Below are 21,589 nucleotides of genomic sequence, written 5' to 3'. Positions count from 1 at the left end.
CTTGATTTAGCAGGATCTCAAATGGCAGCCCAATTTCAAGGCTGGGCTGGCTCTCAGATGGCCATTCTTCCTAAGGCCGGGTCTTGTTCAGAGGCCCTGTGTGTGTCAGTGCTGAGTGTCTGTGTAGACGGGTTTGTAAATGGTCACCTTTCTAATCATCATCCCGGCTCCCCAGGCTGAGGCTCTGGTTTGTTCTCTTCTGGTGGCTTCCAACATTAGTTCAGAGTCTCTTCCCAGGCCTCGCAGGCAGCCTTGTTATCTTCGTTGGGTTAAGGAAACTGAGTTTTAGCAAGAGTCAGCTTACCTCGCGTCACAAAGCTGACACGTGATGGCGTGCCTTGGCTTGCAATCCAAAGTGTCTGGGCTCAGCGGAGCTGCCCGCCATGCAGCCCTTCCAAAGGCCTGTGCCTGGTCAATGACATCAAGGCACACCTGCAAGTTCAATGAGCTGTGCAGTTCCAGGCCCTGCTTGCTCTAGTCCTCTGCCTGAGTCAAAATGGTAGAGGCCCCTGCTTTGACCACTGGCTCCCCGGGGACTTCAAAGGGGCAAAGGTCACCTCTGCTCTTGGCTGTCAGTGCTGAGTCAGTTAGTGATTCTGCAGGGTTCGAGGCTGAGAGGTGGAGCGGCTAGTCAGAGAGAGGCTCCTGGGCCCCTGGCAGGCCTCTACCTCTCAGCTAGTTAGGGTGGGGGAAACTTTGAGAATCGGTGACAAGACGGAGCCAGGGATGGACTGGTCAACTGTGGAAAGCCTTCCATACAAGTCACGGCTGGTGTTTGAGGGGGGCAAACAAGAGAAAGGAAAAACAAACCATCTGCAACCGCCCCTCCATACCAACCACTCTCCTGCCATGTTGGTCTTTTAGGCCTTTCTAGATGACCACAGTCCCCAGTTTGCTCAGGATGGCTTGTTTATGCCTATTAAAAATTAATATTCCTCAATTAGTCACTGCCTAGTCATTCGTGCTCAGAGAGGTGCTGCTCTGGGCAGGGCTGACCTGCTTGGAAACCTTTCCTTAGGCTAGCTCAGGCTTCCTCAAGTCTGTTCCACGAGTGTATGGGTGGGTCCATGGGTGGATATGAGTGTGGACATCTGTGGGACCTGTGTGTGTAGTGAGTGTGTGCCTAGATGGGTGACATATGTGTAATATGGGTGTAAGTATGTGAAGTTCATGTGTGTGGTATCTGCACTGTGTGTAAATGGGTGTAGATTTTGTGGACATGATGTCTGTGGTAGGTATGTAGATGTCTGGTGGATGTGTGCAGTAGCTGCGTGCACGTGTAATGGGTGTGTGCAGCAGCATATGTATGTGTGAAGAGTGTGTGCAGTTGCTGTGTGCATGTGTGATGGGTGTGTGCAGTTGCTGTGTGCATGTGTGATGGATGTATGCAGTTGCTGTGTGCATGTGTGATGGGTGTGTGCAGTAGCATATGTATGTGTGATGGGTGTGTGCAGTAGCATGTGCATGTGTGATAGGTGTGTGCAGTAGCATGTGTATGTGTGATGGGTGTGTGCAGTAGCATGTGCATGTGTGATGGCTGTGTGCAGTAGCATGTGCATGTGTGATGGCTGTGTGCAGTAGCATGTGCATGTGTGATGGTTGTGTGCAGTAGCATGTGCATGTGTGATGGTTGTGTATAGTAGCTGTGTGTAGCAGTAGTGTCAGATCCTTGCTTTGCAAATCCACAAACTAGAGAAGATATTGACTAGCAACCACATTAGCATAGGAAGATCTCTGTGCCAATGTGTTAAACTCTGAGCAAAATACCTGTCATGAATGCAGAGGCTCTCCATGCTGACCATCAGACACATTATGTACTTTAACTCACCAACTTGTTTATTTCCAAAAAATGAATACATTAGAAAATAGTAGACATGTGTCAGCAGTCAAATCTTCTCCTGGAGTCCTAAGGACCTTAGCTATGATGTATGAACATCGGAAGAAAGAAGAGAGGACCACATTCTCAGGAGAAAAAGAGAACAGGCCAACTCGTGGCCACCACGCTTCCCCTGCCTGTGTCAGGGGCTAAGACAGCTTCTTCTCTCCAGAACCATCTGCTTTAATGTAAATATTTTGAAGTCTTTCTTTTCCTGAACCTTTAACCTTGCTGGTAAATAGGGCACATACAGTAAATGGATTGTTTTCTGAGAACTAACTTTTGAGGAAATAGGAAGGGAGAAAAGATTTTTTTTTTTTAAATGAGCTAATTGTCAGTCTCTTGCATGATTGAAAGCCTTTTCAACTCTGCCTCAGAAAGCTCTGGGTTGCCAAAACCAAAAAGGCTTAATTTTAATTTATGAAAATCAAAATGATTAAAATGTGTAAATATACCCATTCAAAGAGAGCAAAATCTACAGACAAAGGCTAAGGGCTTATTATCTGTAGAAAGTCTCTGATAAAACAGGACAGAACAATATACAAACAAAAATTTAAAGAAAGAATCCAAGCTTCAATTTTGTCCTTTTTTTTCAGACAACAAGTAGGAAGGGGCTGGTCGTTAAGTACAGTAGGTGGAAACTTCGTTCCCCGTTGGTTCCGGTCCGACTGTCACGGTCTGACTTCAGTTCTATCACAAACTGAGATTATGACAGAAGAACAGAGCAGACTGTAAGGCTTGTTTTCAGTATCAAAGGTATCAGCCTTCTCTCTCTAGGCAGGAGGCCGAAGGAGACCGCTGTGCGGAGCCATCCTGTAAGATTGTTTTGTGAGACAACAGGGTCCACCCCAAAACTAGATTCTCCTACTAGCTTCCCCTGGAAAGGTTTTCTTCACCTCTGCCATGCAATTTTACTGTTCCCTGAGTAGATAGTTTCTTGATTTTCAAGATTCATGGAGGTATTGTCGAAAGACAAGATCCCTAATATGCTTTGGAATTGTGGGTGGGGGAACGAAGCGCTTTGTAACCCGAGTCATGGTAAAGTCTCATCCTCACTGCAGCAGATGAGGGTGAGTCCAGAGTCACCAAGACCAATGGGAGCCTCTGGGGCTCCCTCCCTCCTCACCCCACAATACATGTGCCCATTCAACTAAGTCTGGCAGAGTCAGCTTTTCAAAGAATGTTCCTGTTGGAAGGTAAACTGAGAGCAGCGTGAACACATCTTTCAAGCCTTTGATGGAGGCAGAAGAGAAAAAGGAAGCAGAAAAGATGAAATGAGTCACTCTACCTTGTTTAAAGATGGATTGAACTCAACCACAAGTGTGTGAAAAACAGGCAGATTGCCAGAAGCCTGCCGCTGCTGCTCATCTTCACCTTCATCCTCCCGTCCGTCCTTCCCTTTCAGAACAGACGAAAGATTCGGCTAAATTCCTAGTATGTGTGTGGCATTTTTATCTGATTGACCTCCTCCTCTAAATGCTGTCTTATCTCTGCTTGTAAATTATTAGCATCCTCATTCCTGCTCCCCAGGTCCAGGAGCACAAAAGCAGAAGAGTCTGCCCCGAAGGAAAACTAGCTACTGTGAGGTCTCTGATCCTCTGCAGTTCACTTGGGGAAGAGATCTGGGCTTCGCTGGCAAACTCTTCTGCACCCTGCAACAACCAGGCTCCCCACATAAAGGAGGTGAGAACCGCTGTAAGAGATAAAATTTTCCTACTTGGGTCCTGTCTTGTTGACACTGAATATTAGGCAATGCGGAATTTCTGGACACCAGTAAGCCTGAGGATGCATTTTTAAGTCCGTGTTCATAAAACGCTTTTGTAGCGGCTTGCAGGGGATGGGTTTGTTGAAGAAGAGGGCTCAAAACGTTAAGTTAATTTGAAACAGCTGCATGATTATCTCCAATACCCCAGGCCCAAGGCAACCAGAGGGCGAGGTAGCAAGTGGGAAATCCCCCTCCTGCCCGGCTGTAGAGGGGGTGCAGAGATGAGCTGGAAGTACTATAGGCTCCCACACTCACCACAGTGGTAGGAAACTCCTTGTGTCTTAAAGGAATCTTTCCCAGAAAGGACTTCCCTTTCAAACCTCAGGACTCAGGAGACGTTTACGGGGACTGGCAGGTGAGGCCGTTGTGGGGAAAGCCTGAAAAAATGGGATCCCTTGTTTTTCTGAAGTCACCGGCCATCAGTGCTCAGAACTGAAACCACAGAGGACCTGAAAGCAAAACAAGAGCCATGGAGGCTTTTCTGAAGAATTCCCTGTGACCTTGTGGCGCGGCAAGGTGACCAGTGTTCCTGGGTCACCATCAGACAGCGTGCAGGTGGCACGGTCTGGAGCTGCCTGGGCCACGCAAGTGCTGCCCTTGGAGCTGACTCCGACAAGGAAAGCCCGCCCAGGCAACTCCCTCCAGTGGGAGCCAGGCACTTTCCCCTTCAACTGGGTTCAGAACGGGGAAGATCAAATCCAGTGTGCACTCCGCACGCTGAAAATCGGGAACTTGATCGCCCAGGGCCGGCTGACGATGTGTTTTGAAAAAAGAGGGGAGGAGAGGTGTTCTTTCCCTGAAAGTTCCCATCCACTGTTGAGTAAACACCATAAATCTACGGTGGGAGACAGACTGCCTCCACTCAGGTTACCTCCTGCTACAATTTTAGCTTCAAGTTTTAATTCCCTGAACATGAACAACATTGTATTCCAGCACAGGTCTGATTAATGAGGCAAGTTCGCCAACTTCGGGGTCAAAGAGCAGCTTCCCAACCCCCCTCCCCCTTTTCCCCCTGTGGCTCAGTAACCATTTTGGCAAATCCCCCCACCCCATTAAATATACAAGGCAACTGACTGCAATAAAAACTATAGGCCGTGGCAGTTAAACCCCTTTGTCTCTGGGCAGAGCTCACTGATGACAGAAAGCAGGGCTACTCCAGGTTGCCCTGGGGAATCAAAATGTCCCGATGTTAGCTCCAGCAGGCATCCTGTGCACCTTGCCCAGGGGTCACTGAAAGTCTGTGGGATTCAGACAGGACCATGTGCTTCCCAGGCCACTGTCCTTGGTTTCTGCACAGAGCACTAGAGTGTCCTGTTTGCAGGTAAAGTGACCAATGCTGCACATTTGAAGCTGGTAGAAGGTCACAGTCTCGAGATGACCCAAATTTGTACCTCGGAAAAAAAGGAGATTATCTTATTAAAATAATATCTGTACTCCAAATATGATGGTGGGCGCCTAAGATGATTCTGGTGTGGGGGTGCACTGACTGAGCATTTAACTCATGCTAGGCACCCTCACAAGAACTGCCATGGTGCTCCTGGGAATGGTTTGCGGGGCTCTGGAAAAGCCCCAGATGGTGAGTTCTTCGTATCTGACGTCATTTGCGGACAACAGCAGCCCTGGGTGGTGGGTGGCATTATCTCCATGCTCCCCCCTGTGAGCGAGCTGAAGCTTACAGAATGATGGAAGGAGCTATAATGGCTAACCTTGGCTGTCAGCTTGACTGAATCTGGGAATCAGCTAAAACCCAAGCCTCGGGGCACTCCCGTGAGGAATGTCTTACCAGATTATTTGAGGCAGTAAGAACCACCCCAAATCTGGACCTCTGGTGGCAGGCCACATAAGGACATGGAAGAAGAAAACTTGCCTCTTGTCTGCCTGGCCTCACTTCCTCTGGCAAGGCCATCTACCCTCTTTCTACGACATCTCTTCACCAATATTAGAACCGACTTCTTTGGGATTTCAATACAGACTGAAGTCAGTGTCTCTTCAGGACCCTACATTGGGACAGTGAGACATCCAGCCTCATGGACTGAACAACCTGATTCTTGGTCTTTCCCAGTGTGAAAAAGCCACTGCTGGATTACCTGGACTGCATCCTGTAAGCTATCTAATAAATCCCATATATATTCTCTACTCTCTACTTTGGAGGGCGCTGAATCATACAGTTGCCCCTGGATCTGCTCCAGGTTGCCCTGGGAAATCAAAATGTCCCATTGACTCGAGCTCTGGCTTCAAGTTCAGTATTAGCAATCCATAGACTCACGGTCATTACCTACTGCTAATTCTCACACATATACACACACATGCACCCTTGTCTACACTTGCATCAACTGTGAATGTACACTCAGTAGAACCTGGATTGGTTCAAATGGTAGAGATTTAGAATATAAATTCCCCATGCTGTCAAGGCTTTATAGAACCAAACTTTCAAGTGAATTTTAATTTTTCAGCAAATTTTTGTTCAAAATGGCCAGCTGGTAATGATCTCAGCTGGGTAGGGCCTTCGGTCTGTTATAGCTGCTCCACTGTGCCGCTGGAGCATAGACAGCCAGAGGTGATGCACAGGAGAGGAACCACTGTCTTCTAATAAAATGTTATAAAAAATGGGGTAGCCTAGTCATTTGGGGCAATGGGCAATAGTTTGAGACCCCATTATTTTCATCTCAAGACATCATTAAAGGTAATACCAGTACCCTAGCATTTTAGACATAGGGTCTGCTCAACCCTACTACCAGAAGTGAAATTGCGGGGGGGGGGGGGGGGGGGGGGGGGGGGGGTCCTTGCAGTCAGGGAGAAGTGTGGGGACAGTGCTGTCACTTACCCTGCAGGTAACCCAGGCCTAGCAGTCTACAGAACACGGTGATGTGAGAGCCTGGTCCCAGTGCCTTATGTACCTAGCCTGCTTCCTGGCCCTGCCTTTACCTGGCCCATGCAGCCAAAGACATCCAGCCACCTCTCACCACAGTGAGCAGACTAGGTAACAGGCAGGCAAGGGACAGTTCACAGTGCAACCCTGACTCACTTAGCCACACAAGACCTCTCTGAGCCTCAGTTTCCCCTTTGGTATATGGGGGACAAGATTGACCCTTGCCCCAGGGGGATATAGAGGAGTAGAGAAGATGGACCTGGGTAAGGCTAGCCCCCAGGGAAGGGGCCTCCAAGCTGAGGTACCAGGAAAGGCTTTTGCCATCGGCCCATGCCTGGGCACCAATGCCAGAGCACAGGGGAGCTTGGCAAGCTATTTAAAAGGGGCCTTGACTCGTTTGGTGGTAAGCAACCTCGCCCTCTGGTTCAGATTCTGATGCCTGAGGACCATGCCCAACTTCATTCATATCCCTCATGCCAGGTGCGGCCCTTGGCTCTCCCGTGTGATTCAACACGCATACACAGCATTACAACAAGTTGCAAACTCCTCACTACTTAGGGATGGGGGAAACTGAGGCACTGAATTTAAGCAAGGCCACAATCCATGGAGGAAAGTCCTGGTGCTAGGATTAGAAGCCGGCAGGTGAATGCCTGAGTTGTCCCTCCTAACCACTGATATCTTGGACACAGTGCACACCAGGTCTTGGTGGGTCCAGCTACTTGGCTGGGCAGTGTAGGTGCTCTGAGTGTGGAGGAAACAGTGGCAAGGCCCAGGCTTTCTATGGGATATGCCTGTGCCTCCAGTACCAGCTGCCCTGAGAATGACATCCTCAAGTCATTGGTCCCCCTCAGACCCTTAGCTCTCCAAGGTCCCTGGACATTCAAAGGCAGATGCGGTCGGTGAGAGCCAGGGGTTGCCCTGTGCAGAGGCCAGCGGAGGAGGAGGGTGGCGGCGACGCTGACTAGAGGTGGACACTGCCCTTGTCGTCTCTCCATGCCCTGAAAATGAGAAGGACAAGCCAGGCAGAAGAGACAACTGGAGTCCAACCCTTGCAAAGGCGCTCCTGGCTCCCGAAGGAAGCTCCCTCCGTTGGCCTGCTTCCCCGGCCTGGGAACAAGGACACTGTGAGTAGAGCTGTGCCCCCCACTGGGAAGTGAGAACCTATCTCGGTTCCTCATTTGAGGCACACCCAAATTCCCAAGGCAGTTACAAGCCTCAAGTTGCTCAACTGCGTCAGGGAAAGCCTGGGCCTTCATCGCTTATCGCGGAGTGGCTGAACCCAAACTTTGGTGACCAGAGTCTGGCCTGTCTGGCCTCGGAGCTGTCAGGAACACACCGTCTGTGTCCCACAGCCCACACACGGGGAGGAAGGAGCTGTGATTCTGATGGCCAAGGGACAGCTGCTCTCTATTCGTCATTGTCAACCTCTGATGCCTTTGGGGACTAAGTCCGAAGGACGGTTTTGACTGTTGTCATCAAACAAGCTGAAGGAAGCCAAGGACAGCCCCTCGGCCCCCTCCCCCCGCCCCCCTTTACTCCGGGACTTTTTTTTCCCCCCTCAGTTAGGAGAAGCCATTTCAGTAAACAAGACCAAATGGACCTCCCCTCCCCCTCCCCCACACCACACCCCGTCCTTCGGGCTGGAATGAAATGAGCCAGCAAGAAACATTTCAAGTCCACCTAGGCTTGTTTCAGCATCCTTTGAGGGACACCTGCTTGGGACACCTGTGACCCGAGATCCAGTGCCCAGTTCTTACCCGCGCCCACACACATACATCCTGTGACGTAAATGCCTCGGTGGCCTGTTGCCCTCAGAGTATCGCCCCTCAGGAGCCTTTAGCAACTCCTACTCCGATCTGGAAGTTGCTGTCTGTGCGTCTTCCCGGGAGCCCACTCTCCATGGGTGCCCAGCAGCCCTCTTTGTTCTGACCGCTGGCCTGGCCCTGTTCCCAGCATGCACTGCAGCTGCCGTGGTCCTTTTTGCCTTACAGGATATTAACCCAGCAGATTCCCAAGTGATACAGGCTGAGAGTGGGCACGCTGGGGCAGATGCTGGATGTCTCCATGGGACTGGGAGGGTGGGTCTGGGGCGGGGGTGGGGAGGTGGGGTGGAGGAGAGGGTGTCTGGCCCAGGGGATTTTAGGGTTCCAGGCTGGGGGATTTGGAGGCTGTTTCCCAGCAGGAGGCAGTCTGGATTTCCCCACGGCCTAACCCACTTGGTTCCTCTAGCTCTTGCTCTTCTCCTCTTCCCCACGCTGCCCTCAACTCTTGGAAGCTTCCGGTGGCACAAGTGTTTGTTGTCACAGTTCAGGGGGCTTAAGTAACTTCACAGCGAGCCTCACGGTGCCTCCGGGGTGCCCGAGGGTAACTCTGGTTTGCCTGTTTTGTTTTCTCCCAGATGCCGGCAGTCCTTGGCTCGGGAACCCTTCCTCCATCTTCCAGGAGGACTGCAATCTCCACCTTCCCTCCTTTGGCTTCTTGTCTCCATTTAATGAGGGTCTGGATGATGACAAAGTGGGGTTTAGGGACTGGAGTGCAAGGTGATCTCTCCAGCTCCAAGTCCCCTTTGCTGTATAGAGTAATAACTCCAGGTACTGGGTCGGCTTCGCCATTACAAAACCTTGTATAGGGAATTCCAGGCCAGCCTGGGCTAAGAGTGAGAGCCTGCCTCAATGAAAGTAAAACAACAAAATTAACTTCAGGAAATTCACAGATAGCTCAAGTGTTTCAAAGACTTTTAAACTGTGGACCCCATATGGGAAGTGTCCTGACATCACTGGATAGAAAAAAACAAGAAAAGCCAAGATACACGGTGTGTCCGAAGTTGGTTTTTGTGTTTTGTTTTTTTGTTTTGTCTGAGAGATCTATGCACTAAGATTACAGGTGTGCACCGTCAAGCCCAGCGGAGAATATGTGTCTTAGTTAAGTTTATATTGCTGTGACAAAGAGGCATGATCGAGGCGTCTTACTCAAAGGAAGGGTTTCTTCGGGATCACGGTTCCAGAGGGATAGGAGTCCGTCACCGCCATGGTGAGGAAGCTTGGCAGCAGGCAGACGTGGCAGCTAGGACAGCTTTGAGCTCACGGTTAAGCCACATGCAGGAAGCAGAGAGCAAAGGGAACAGTTCATTGCTGTGAAATCTCAAAGCCTGCCACCAGCGGCATACCTCCCCCTGCAAGGCCACGCCCTCCTGAGCCTCCCCAAGCAGTCCCATCTACAGGGGCCATGTATTCAAATAACAGAGACTATGGGGAGCATTGTCATTCAAAACACCACAGTGTGGTGGAAATCTAAAAAGATATGGGCTGTGTGTGTGCGTCTGTGTGTTTCTGTATATCTGTGTGTTTCTGTATATCTGTGTGTCTGTGTATGTTCTTGTATACGTGTGCATGTCTGTATGCCTGCTTTTCTGTATATGTGTGTATGTCTGTGTTTGTCTCTATGTGTCTGTGTATGTCTGTATGTGTGTATTTCTGTATGTCTGTGTGTGGGGTGGGGGGTGCGGCTGATAGCAAAGATAATACAATCCAGGAGAATCTATGTGTGTCTGTGTATGTCTTATGTGTCTGGGTGGGGAGGCTGATACTCAATCCGGGAGAAATGGCTGGAGCAGACAGGGTATTAACTGTGACATCCAAGGTCTCCAGAGGCAGCTTGAGAGTTGGGGGTTGACGGTGACACAGGCCTCCAGGCAGCAGCTCTTGATTTTCTGCCAGGTGGGCAATCATCCGGGTTTGCTCAGGGCTGAGGATCTCCTGGGATGAAGGGCTTTGGGCACTAAAGCCAGATCAACCCCCGGGGAAACCTGGATGACTATCCCAGGCCCTCCCTCTAGAACTGTGTGGCTGTGAAAGGACATCACTCCCCTTTGTCTGGAGCCTGGATCACTGGAGTAGGCCCCCCCCTGGTTATTCTTGGTGTGTTGGAGGTGTTGTTGGTGGCGGTGGGGTGATGGGTATGGGGTGATGGGCTTGCTCTCTCTCTCTCAGAATAGAGGCCAGAACTTTCCTTGGATTTTGGACTGGGAAGTGGAAAACAAGCACTCAAAAACCTTTAGGGTTTAATGAGAAGAGTGGGATTTTATTTTAACAGTAAATTATAATATTTGACAAAATACAGACACATTGCTTCTCAGAGCTGGTACTGAGTCAGTGTGGAAAGTATTCTTTCTCTAGGGGAACCGGCACTGGAATAAGTGTGAATTACAGAAAGAATTTACTTGATTGGAGATGACTCAGTGAAGACTGTGGCAGCATGTCTCATCACCAGGGACACCTAGGTAAAGAGCTGAATGAACATCTGGATGGAGAGTCCTCAGGGTCTCAACTTCTGGAGTCTCCACTGTGATGGTTAATCTTGTTAAATGAACAGGGTTTAGAATCACTGTGGAAGTACAGGAGGACTCTCCTTGAATGTGGGTGGCATCATCTCATGGGCTGGGGTCCTGACTGGAGGCTGGAGAAGCTGATGTCTCACATGACAGTCTGTACCTGATCTGTGAGACCAGATCAAAACTTTCCTTTTTTTTTTTTTTTTTTTTTTTTTTTTTTTTTTTTTTTAAACTTTCCTTTCTTATGTTGCCTTTGTTGGGTATTTTGTCACAACAATGAGAAATGATATCTTCTCACAGGTTGTTGTTCTCATGGTCCATCACAGAGCATCTAAAAACACAGGAAGAGGTTAACAACAGGTCATAAGTAGCATAGGTTGACTTCCTAGTTAGTAATTATAAAGTATTTCACTTTGTGGATGAAGTGTACATATGCTGACAATCTACGAATTCTGGTTGCTTCACATCCTCACCATCATTTTGGACTTGTGGTGTTGAGCATGTTGGCCATTTAATACATGGGATCTTATTGTGATTTTGATTTGCTTTTCCCTAATTATACATTGTGTTGTCTACCTTGCACAGGCTTATTGGCCATTGGTAAAGTGTCCATTCTATCCCTGTATTACTTTTTATTGTTGTTGAAACACCCAGCAAGAAGCAACTCAAGGGTTTATTTTGGCTCACACTTTGGAGGTACAACCCACTGTTGAGGGAAAGGCACAGTGTTGAGATGCCCTGTGGCTGTGGCAAGTGGAATGTGAGGCTGCTTGCTCACATCTCAGCAGACCCGGGAGTAGAGAGAGAGGAAGGTTGATACCCACATGGTTTCCTCTTCTTCTCTTCAGGTCAGGACTTCAGTCCATGGGTGGCACTGCTCACGTTCAGGGGTGTGTAGCTGGAGAGCTTTTCTCTCCAGGTCCTACCAAGTCCCACCAGTCCTGGAGCCCACTTATAAAATAAACATACAGATGCTTACATTATTTAAACTGGTTGGCCATTAGCTCAGGCCTATCATTGTCTAGCTCTTACTCTTATATTTAGCCCATTTCTATTAATCTATACTTAGCCACGTGGCTTGTGGCTTACTGGTACCTTACATCTTGCTAGTCCTGGCAGTGGCTCCAGGCAGTCTCCCTCCCTGCCTTCCTGTTCCCTCAGTTCTCCTCTCTGTTAGTCCTGTCTATACTTCCTATCTGGCTACTGGCCAATCAGTGTTTATTTATACAGAGCGATATCACAATACCACTACACCCTAGCAAAGATGAATCACGGCAGTGATATAACTGCAGAAAACAGGGACCTTCTGAGCACGCACAGAAGACTTCAGAGAGAGCCCAGGCCTCCAGTCTGAGAGGGATTCGGGAGTCACTCTAAGAAGCTACCCGTCATCCCAGGCTCTGACCTTGACCAGCCCTCAGGGCGACCCTAAGTTCTGCCCTGCTGCACCCCCAACTCACCCTATGCTCCACTCAGAGGAGCCCACCAGTTTTCCACAAGCTTCTCAGGGCCCTGCCTGCTAAGAGGCAGAAAGGACCACGTATCATCGCACAGGCAGCGTGCCCAGTGAGTACACATTGGTTGTACTTCCATCTTATCTAGGTCATTATCCCTCATTATTCCTGGACAATATTTGATAACCATTCCTTTCTATAAAGTCTTGTATTAGGTTAGGACCTTCTTATTTAGACAAAAAGGGGGAGATGTAGTGGGTAGCCATTCCAGCTTTGATCTGGAAGTTCCAACCCCCATTGAGGCTTCGGCAACTGTCACGCCTACAAGGCGGGACCAAGGGAGGACCCCTGGAGACCCCAGATCTAGATGGGCCAGTTCTCGTTCTGTTCCGGGACCCTGGACGGTGGAGGCTGACTGAGCAGAGCTCCAGAGAATACTGCTGGACTGTGATACACCTTCCTCAGACCCTGCGACCTACCTATCCCTTCATTTGTAAGTTGCGCCACTAATAAACTTTCCTTTTAATTACGTGGAGTGGCCTTAATAATTTCACCAATAGGGGTGGGTTTTCCTCCTCCTGTTGACCTTCTGTGGAAATCCTTTAGAGGCAAGGCCAAAGCTGAGCTTCACTAATGCCCAGCATGTGTTAATTCAGTCAGGATGGAAAAGATGATAGTCTTTATCAAGAATTTGTAGGAGATCTTAATATATGCTTAGTATAAATCCTTTACTGACTAAACAGAGTTAGAATGTTTTTATACCATCTATGTCTTTTTTATTTTTATTGATATGGTCAGTTTATCACTTAAATTTTGTGATCAGTGTTTTTTCATATTCTAAGAAGTCTTTGCCGGTTTCAAGATTGCCAAGATTTCCCAGGTCTTCTTCTGTGTGTTTTATAGTTTGGGGCTGTTACTTTTAAGTCAGTGTTACTTAATTTTCATTTGAAGATTTAACTTTTTTACTGTTGTTTTATGTTTTATTGTCTTGTCAGCTCTAGAAGTTCCATTTGACTCTTTAAAAATGTATTGCAAAGAAAGTGGGGAAGAGAGAGGATAGTGGAACACACATGATGAGGAAGTAGATGGGAGACTATGTGGGGGAGGAAAGCAACCAGCTGGAGGTGGGGAGGTGCTGGAGCAAGCAGTGGGGGAGGGGGAACAAATGAGAACAAAGGATGATGCCTATAATATATGAATGGCGATGCCACAATGAAACCCATTATTTTGTATGACAACCTTAAAATGAATGTGTGTGTGTGTGTGTGTGTGTGTGTGTGTGTGTGTGTGTGTGTGTACATTCATATATATCTATTGCTGTCTGGCAATTCTCCATCTGTTCACTCATTATGGCAATGTTTTCACTTATGTCCTTGGAACATATAATTGCTACCTAAAGGTTTTTATGGGGCTGGGCAATTAGTGCAGTGCTACAGTTGTTGTCTACCATGTGCAAGGCCCTGGATTTAAACCTGAGCACCAAGGGAAAACAAATGCTCTTGTCTAGTTATTCTAATATATGATATACTTTGGCTTTTGTGTCATTGTGTTTTCCCTTTGAATACAAATCACTTTTATTTTTTTTCTTGCCTGTCTAAAACTTCTGTTGTTACTGTTTCTCATGATGGTTTCAGAGATTCTGGATTCTGTTCTTCTTTGATAACATCAGGTGACCTCCATACATACACTATAGTACTGACATGATCCTCTGACCTCCATACATACACTATAATACTGACATGATCCCCTGACCTCCATACATACACTGTAGAACCTACATGATCCTCTGACCTCCATACATACACTATAGTGCTGACATGATCCTCTGACACCCGTACATACACTATAGTACTGACATGGTCCCCTGACCTCCATACATACACTATAGTACTGACATGATCCTCTGACCTCCATACATACACTATAGTACTGACATGATCCTCTGACACCCGTACATACACTATAGTACTGACATGGTCCCCTGACCTCCATACATACACTATAGTACTGACATGATCCTCTGATCTCCATACACACACTGTAGTGCTGACATGATCCTCTGACCTCCATACATACACTGTAGTACTGACATGATCCTCTGACCTCCATACACACACTGTAGTGCTGACATGATCCTCTGAACTCCATACACACACTGTAGAACTGACATGATCCCCTGACCTCCATACACACACTATAGTACTGACATGATCCTCTGACCTCCATACATACACTATAATACTGACATGATCCCCTGACCTCCATACATACACTGTAGTACTGACATGGTCCCCTGACCTCCATACATACACTGTAGTACTGACATGGTCCCCTGACCTCCATACATACACTGTAGTGCTGACATGGTCCCCTGACCTCCATACATACACTACAATACTGACATGATCCTCTGATACCCGTACATACACTATAGTACTGACATGATCCTCTGACCTCCATACATACACTATAGTACTGACATGATCCCCTGACCTCCATACATACACTGTAGTACTGACATGATCCCCTGACCTCAATACATACACTGTAGTACTGACATGATCCTCTGACCTCCATACATACACTATAGTACTGACATGGTCCCCTGACCTCCATACATACACTGTAGTACTGACATGATCCCCTGACCTCAATACATACACTGTAGTACTGACATGATCCTCTGACCTCCATACATACACTGTAGAACTGACATGATCCCCTGACCTCCACACATACACTATAGTACTGACATGATCCTCTGACCTCCATACATACACTACAGTACTGACATGATCCTCTGACCTCCATACATACACTATAGTACTGACATGGTCCCCTGATCTCCATACATACACTGTAGTGCTGACATGGTCCCCTGACCTCCATACATACACTGTAGTGCTGACATGATCCTCTGACCTCCATACATACACTGTAGTACTGACATGATCCTCTGACCTCCATACATACACTGTAGTGCTGACATGGTCCTCTGACTTCCATACATACACTACAGTACTGACATGATCCTCTGACCTCCATACATACACTATAGTACTGACATGATCCTCTGACCTCCATACATACACTGTAGAACTGACATGATCCTCTGACCTCCATACATACACTAGTACTGACATGATCCCCTGACCTCCATACATACACTGTAGAACTGACATGATCCTCTGGCCTCCATACATACACTACAGTACTGACATGATCCTCTGACCTCCATACATACACTATAGTACTGACATGGTCCCCTGACCTCCATAGATACACTGTAGTACTGACATGATCCTCTGACCTCCATACATACACTATAGTACTGACATGGTCCCCTGACCTCCATAGATACACTGTAGTACTGACATGCACACACACAAAGGAAAAATAAAATGACAAAATGTGGTCACTGGGGGTTCATGGTGCCTGTTCCCAATGCTGCTAGTAAAGCTATGACAAGGACATTGTCTATTAGTGTCCCCATCCAGATATGTAGATTCAGCCACTACCACCATAGCTCAGATCAGAAAAAGAGTGTCCACCCAGAGCCAGAAACTGTCACTGTGTGTAGTGTTGAACTTGGAAAAGAGGATGGAAATATCCCTGTGGGCTGGACATTCAAGCTTTACCACATACTTCTGTTTGGTGTTAAAATTCTCAGGGCCTCACCCCTGTTTCTTCCCTCTACATCACCGTCTGGACCTCAGTTTCTCCTCAGAGGTACTGAGGACTCTGGTGGCAGGGTCACTTTCCATCTGTTCATTGTGTTCCCAGGCTGTGCGGGTGGTGGGTCACCCCTTACCCTGCCCTGATGTCCTGATATCCAAGCACTTTCTCTCCTTCTCCTCTTTACAGTCTGTATTTTTCCAACGGCTGGGAAATAAAAATGTCTGATTGATATATGAATTTAGTTAGCTGGAAGGATGACGCTGGTCCATTTTAATTTCTCGTTTGCTTTTCTCTATTTCCAAAATTCATGCAATAAATGTCCATCATGTTTGCGATCAGAAGAAGACTGCCCAATAAAAAGCCAACTGGGACCTCAAGGTTGAGTATCCCAACTGGCTAAGAAGCTAACCTCCAAGAAAAAAATTAAAAGCGTCTCTCCTCCTCTCCTGGACACTACACCCCAGGTGACATTACAGAGGGTCACCCCTGCCAGAGCTACAGACCTGTAGGGACACAAAGTAAGCCGGGCTCTTGTACCTCGGGAACCCGATGCCAGCTTCTAGCTCTTCAAGCAGCAGTTCTTCTCCAGGTTGGGGCTCCGACCAGCTGGTACCCATGCACATGGACTTGCACGGGGAAGACCCTCCATTGTGTCACACAGCTGCCCAACTGCCGATCTTTATCTTCAGACAGGAGCGCCCAGGCCCTTCTCCCTCACGGCAGCTGGGGTCGTCTCCCTGGGGTGTATGTTCTGTGTGCTGTTGTCTGTTCCTTGGCTTGTTATGTCTCTTCTGCTCTGGGTCTCTCAGTCTCTAAGTTCAGTCTCTGCCGAGCGGTCTTTTTTCCTTTTTACTACACATCTAAAATAAATAGATAGATAGATAGATAGATAGATAGATAGATAGATAGATAGATAGATAAATGGAAGTTTCCTCCTGATTTCTATGACTATAATATAGAGATGTGGATCAATTCTAACAAAAATTAAATCTTTAATGGAATAGTTATTTCTCTCCTGGGCCTGTTGACAGAAGCCCTTCTGTGGATATATGCATGCTGTGGGGGAGGGGGTGCCCATCCAGTCTTGGCAGGGACTCAGCACCTGAGTGACAGACACTGGAGGAGTGGCGTGAGTATTCAGCTAGGGTGGTGGAGGGGAGGATGGGAGGAAGCGTGTGAGCTGACAAACCCTGCCCCAGTGTGAGCTGATTTAGCACCGGCCCCTAATCCTGAGCAACCAAGCAACCTGGCTCCGCATGTGTGGGGAAGCCAGGCCCAGCTGGGCCACCTGCGGCCCGGCCTGGCCCTGGGTGTGACTTACTCTTCTGTGGGAATAAGGAAGGGAAGGGCAGAGGGGTTTATTCCCATGCCCAATTTAAGAAAGGTTCTGAGCACATCATGGCGGGAAAGGCACAGCGCTGGGGGTGTGGGCAGCTGGGGTGGGCAGCTGGTCACAGCAGGCCATCACTCAGACAGCAGGGAGATGTGAACTGTGTTCAGCTCATGTTCTCTTCTTCAGCCCAGCACCCAGCCCAGAGATCAGGGCCACAGTTTTTCCCACCTCATCTAACTTAATCTAAATTCTTTTAGATGTATTTCACTTTTATGTGTATGAATATTTTGCTTGCATGTTTGTGCACCCCGTGCATGCTAGCTACCCACTGAGGTCAGAAGGGGGCATTGGATTCCCTAGAGCAGGAGTTACGGATAGTTGTGAACTACAGGAGGATACTGGTCATCGAACCCAGGTCCTCTGTAAGAACAAGAAGTACTCTTAACCGCCGAGGCTTCCCCTCCAGCCTACAATTAACTCAATCCAGGAAATCCCCCCAGATATGCCAAGAGGATTGTTTCTGTAGTAATTCTCAACTCCATCAAGTTTTCAGTGAAGTTTAGCCATCATACACGGAGAAACTATTGTCTTAGGTCCACTACCATCCTGGCTGCATAGGGTTTCAAGACAACGGCATGCTCCCTGCTACCAGTTGCTTATAACATGGGCCATTTATATGTCTTACAGCAATGGTTCAGTGTTAAGTGGCCATCACTGGTAATAGCCTTCTTGTTGGCAGAATCCCAAGATGACATAGAGGAACACGTAGTGAAAGGGAGTATGTGAGTGTGTGTATGTGTCTGAGAAAGAGTGTGTGTGTGTGTGTGTGTGTGTGTGTGTGTGCACTTTCTCATCTCTGTCATAAGGCCAACCAGGATTTGATGATGACTACTCTGATGACTTCCTTATCCCAATTTTCTCTTAAAGATCCTGCCTGTAAACACTACATTTTCATGAAGCTTCCACCTTCCTCATGCCTCACAATAGTGATCAAATGCCAACATGATTTTCAGAGGTGTTATTCACCCATACACATACAATTTTAAAAATAAAATTTAAAGTAATTGTTTTCCTTGAGAGTGTACATTTGGAGGCTATGAGTTAAGTATTCCAACAGTGACGTGACTGGACAGTGGAGGGTGAAAGTCAGGCTTCTCACTGTTAGAGTGGGAATTACAGATGAGGAGGAGGCTGGGATTGTTCACACAGCAGCAGCTCAGTGTTAGAGAAATCAGTATGTAATCAGCTTTAGCTACCTACAGATACAGATGGCTACACACAAAATATCCAGATAGTGCTGTGGGGTGGTCTGTATGTCAAATTGTTCTGATTGGTCAATAAATAAAACACTGATTGGCCAGTGGCCAGGCAGGAGGTATAGGCGGGACTAACAGAGAAAACAGGAAGGCGGAGGGAGTCACTGCCAGCCGCCTCCATGACAAGCTGCATGTGAAGATGCCGGTAAGCCACAAGCCACGTGGCAAGGTATAGATTTATCGGAATGGATTAAATTAAGCTATAAGAACAGTTAGCAAGAAGCCTGCCATGGCCATACAGTTTGTAAGCAATATAAGTCTCTGTGTTTACTTGGTTGGGTCTGAGCGGCTGTGGGACTGGTGGGTGACAGAGATTTGTCCTGACTGTGGGCAAGGCAGGAAAACTCTAGCTACAAGATAGTTCATGAAGACACGTGTATTTCCTTATTCTGTCAGCTGAGGGGGCCTGAAAAAAATCCTATTACAGTAACAAAGAACACACTTCATCTCTGGATTTTTGTATGTTAATTTTTACTGTATGTGTGCGGGTGTCTGGCTGGCATGTATCACTGTGCACCACACGCATGCAGTGCCCTCAGAGTCCAGAAGGGGACGTCAGATCCCCTGGAACTGGAGTTACAGATGGCCATGAGTGGCAACGTGTGTGCTAAGAATTGAACCTGAGTCCTCGGCAAAAGTAACCAGTGTTCTTAACAGCTGAGCCATCCCTCCAGTTCCCTTACGTCAGATTTTAGTTTACAACCCCAGCCTTAACACTACTTCATATACCTTGGCTGACCGGAGGACAGGCCGACAATAAACAGGTTGAGCGTGGTACACTGGAGTGTTCCAGGAAGAGAGTGCTTAGAAAAACAAGCAGTGTCACGTGTCAGGGGGCACAAGAGTCATTAGAGTTTTCAGCAGCCGGAGACAGAGAAATTTGAGCAGTAATATGGTATACAGTCTAAGAAACTCAGAATTAACATGCACTTCACACAGAGCTAGAGAGCTAGATACAGATGTATCTGATTAAATGAATGGAAGAAGATGGAAAAATGTCCAGCCTGCAACAGAATTTCAAATAATTTCTAGACATTCTACCCTGATAGGTGGAATATAACTCCCCACTCTGTAAGTATGGCAGGGCCTGATGACTTCCTTCCTGAAAGTGGGAGAAGTCTTGTAGTGGGGAGGGCCCACAGACCTGAGAATGGGAGGAGTCTCGTAGTGGGGAGGGCCCACAGACCTGAGAGTGGGAGGAGTCTCGTAGTGGGGAGGGCCCACAGACCTGTGAGTGGGAGGAGTCTCGTAGTGGGGAGGGCCCACAGACCTGAGAATGGGAGGAGTCTCGTAGTGGGAAAGGACCACAGGCGCCATCACAGTCAGGTGGTCCAGAGAGGTGTCACGATAACAGGTACTCATAGAGAGTGCTGAAGATGGCACTTCTTCACTGCTGTGTTTTTTATTGCCTAGTTATATAAAAACAAACAAACAACAACATTAACAAAAACAAACTCCATCTAACAGTAGTTCTCAAAATGGCCACAGGCTTCAAAAATAAAAGTCTGGGCCAGGTGGTAGTGGTGTACTCCTTTAATCCCAGCACTTGGGAGGCAGAGGCAGGCGGATCTCTGTGAGTTTGAGGCCAGCCTGGTCTACAGAGTGAGATCCAGGACAGGCACCAAAACTACACAGAGAAACCCTGTCTCAAAAAAAACAAAAAAGAAAAAAAAAAAAAAAAAAAGGCTGAGAAATTGCCGAGGCCAAGAGGAACCAGTCAGATGTGATAACTAAATGTAGGGTACTATACCGAGAGACATTTATGTAAAAAACTGGAGAAGTCTGAATGAACTATAGACTTCAGTTCATCTGCATGTGATTAATGGTGACAAATATACCAGTTCAGGGAAACTAGGTGTGAGGTACAGGGAGAGTCCCTGGACCATTTGTCAGTTTTTCTGGAAAATTAAAATAGGTAGGTAAATAAAGGTAATTCCTTTCCACTCTTTCTCCTGTTCCCTGTCTTTTCTTCTTCTTCCCCCCTCTTCTCACCCTGCACTCCTTTCTTTCAGAAACACCACCATACAAATGGCTATTCCTTGTCATTTTCTACCTGTCTCCCTGTGCATTATTCTGAAGCCTGGTGATACATGCACTACACTCCAGTTCACAGACAGGCAGATATCCCCATCCTCTGTTGACCTTGATACCTGCAAAGATCCTTAGTAGAACTGCCCACTCCTGCTAGCTTGAGCCCATTGCACCCATCAGCACTGTTTGAGATGGCTTTGGGAACAGTCAGGATCTCACGCTCCATGCATTCAGCTATGCCTTAGGGAGCCCAGTAAACTCCAAAGAGAACCGTCCATTCTGCAGGGGAGGCACGTGCATGCAGGTTGCTGTCTGTGTCTGTTATCCGCTCTCTGGCCCGCAGACTAGTCCCTGTGCATGCACCACAGCACCCAAGTGTGGGCAGAAGCACTCCTGTCGAGTGGGATGAAGCTTTGAAGAGGCTGAGACCGATGAGAACCGAGGAACCTTTGAATCTCCCTTCAGCTCCCCTACCCCGACCACAGCCCTCCTCTTGATGTAAAACATGTGTTCGACTTGAAAACAATGAGGCTGCCTTCTGTGCCAGGAAGACTTGCCGCTTTAAGCTTCTTCGGGGGTTGAAAACAGATCTATCTCTGAGAGCTGCTCAGCACTCCATGGAAGTCACCATGGCGGCTGCGGATTTGTGAGACAGGGCAGGAAGCAAGGTCTCTGCTCCTCCACCTGTTGTGTTGGGGTGGAGCACTCGTACAGCTCACTGCCGGGGATATCTGTGGAGCAGATGAAATGGAGATGTCTGGACTCTCTTGAAAGCATAGGAATGTAAAACCGAAATGTTCAGAAACCAACTGAAGGAACCTTCCAGAATCTGGCACAACCCACGGAGAGCTGGACCCTCCCCCATCAGTCATCAATCAAGAAAATGCCCCACAGGTTTGCTGACAAGTTGACATTATGGAGGCATTTTCTCATTTGA

The 21,589-nt window shown here is 47.8% G+C and overlaps 1 protein-coding gene across 13 annotated transcripts in view; it reads left to right on the top strand.

Moving 5' to 3' along the window:
• LOC121828826 (uncharacterized) overlaps positions 1-21,589 on the top strand; it is a 196,861-nt gene that overhangs the window by 61,995 nt on the left and 113,277 nt on the right. For 8 of the 13 annotated variants that reach the window (XM_076570605.1, XM_076570610.1, XM_076570608.1 and 5 more), the window contains one exon: positions 3,407-3,559. The exons of 3 other annotated variants lie outside the window; for them this stretch is intronic. In XM_076570605.1, the coding sequence (XP_076426720.1) occupies positions 3,407-3,559 (153 nt within the window). Of the gene's footprint in view, positions 1-2,472; positions 3,311-3,406; positions 3,560-3,966; positions 6,394-21,589 lie in introns of those variants that run through there. 2 more of the 13 variants (XR_013050747.1, XR_013050746.1) reach the window with 2 other exon arrangements.

This window comes from Peromyscus maniculatus, chromosome 4 (genome assembly GCF_049852395.1).
Source record: "Peromyscus maniculatus bairdii isolate BWxNUB_F1_BW_parent chromosome 4, HU_Pman_BW_mat_3.1, whole genome shotgun sequence".
NCBI classification, from domain to species: Eukaryota; Metazoa; Chordata; class Mammalia; order Rodentia; family Cricetidae; genus Peromyscus; species Peromyscus maniculatus.
This window is presented reverse-complemented; position numbering and strand designations above follow the sequence as displayed.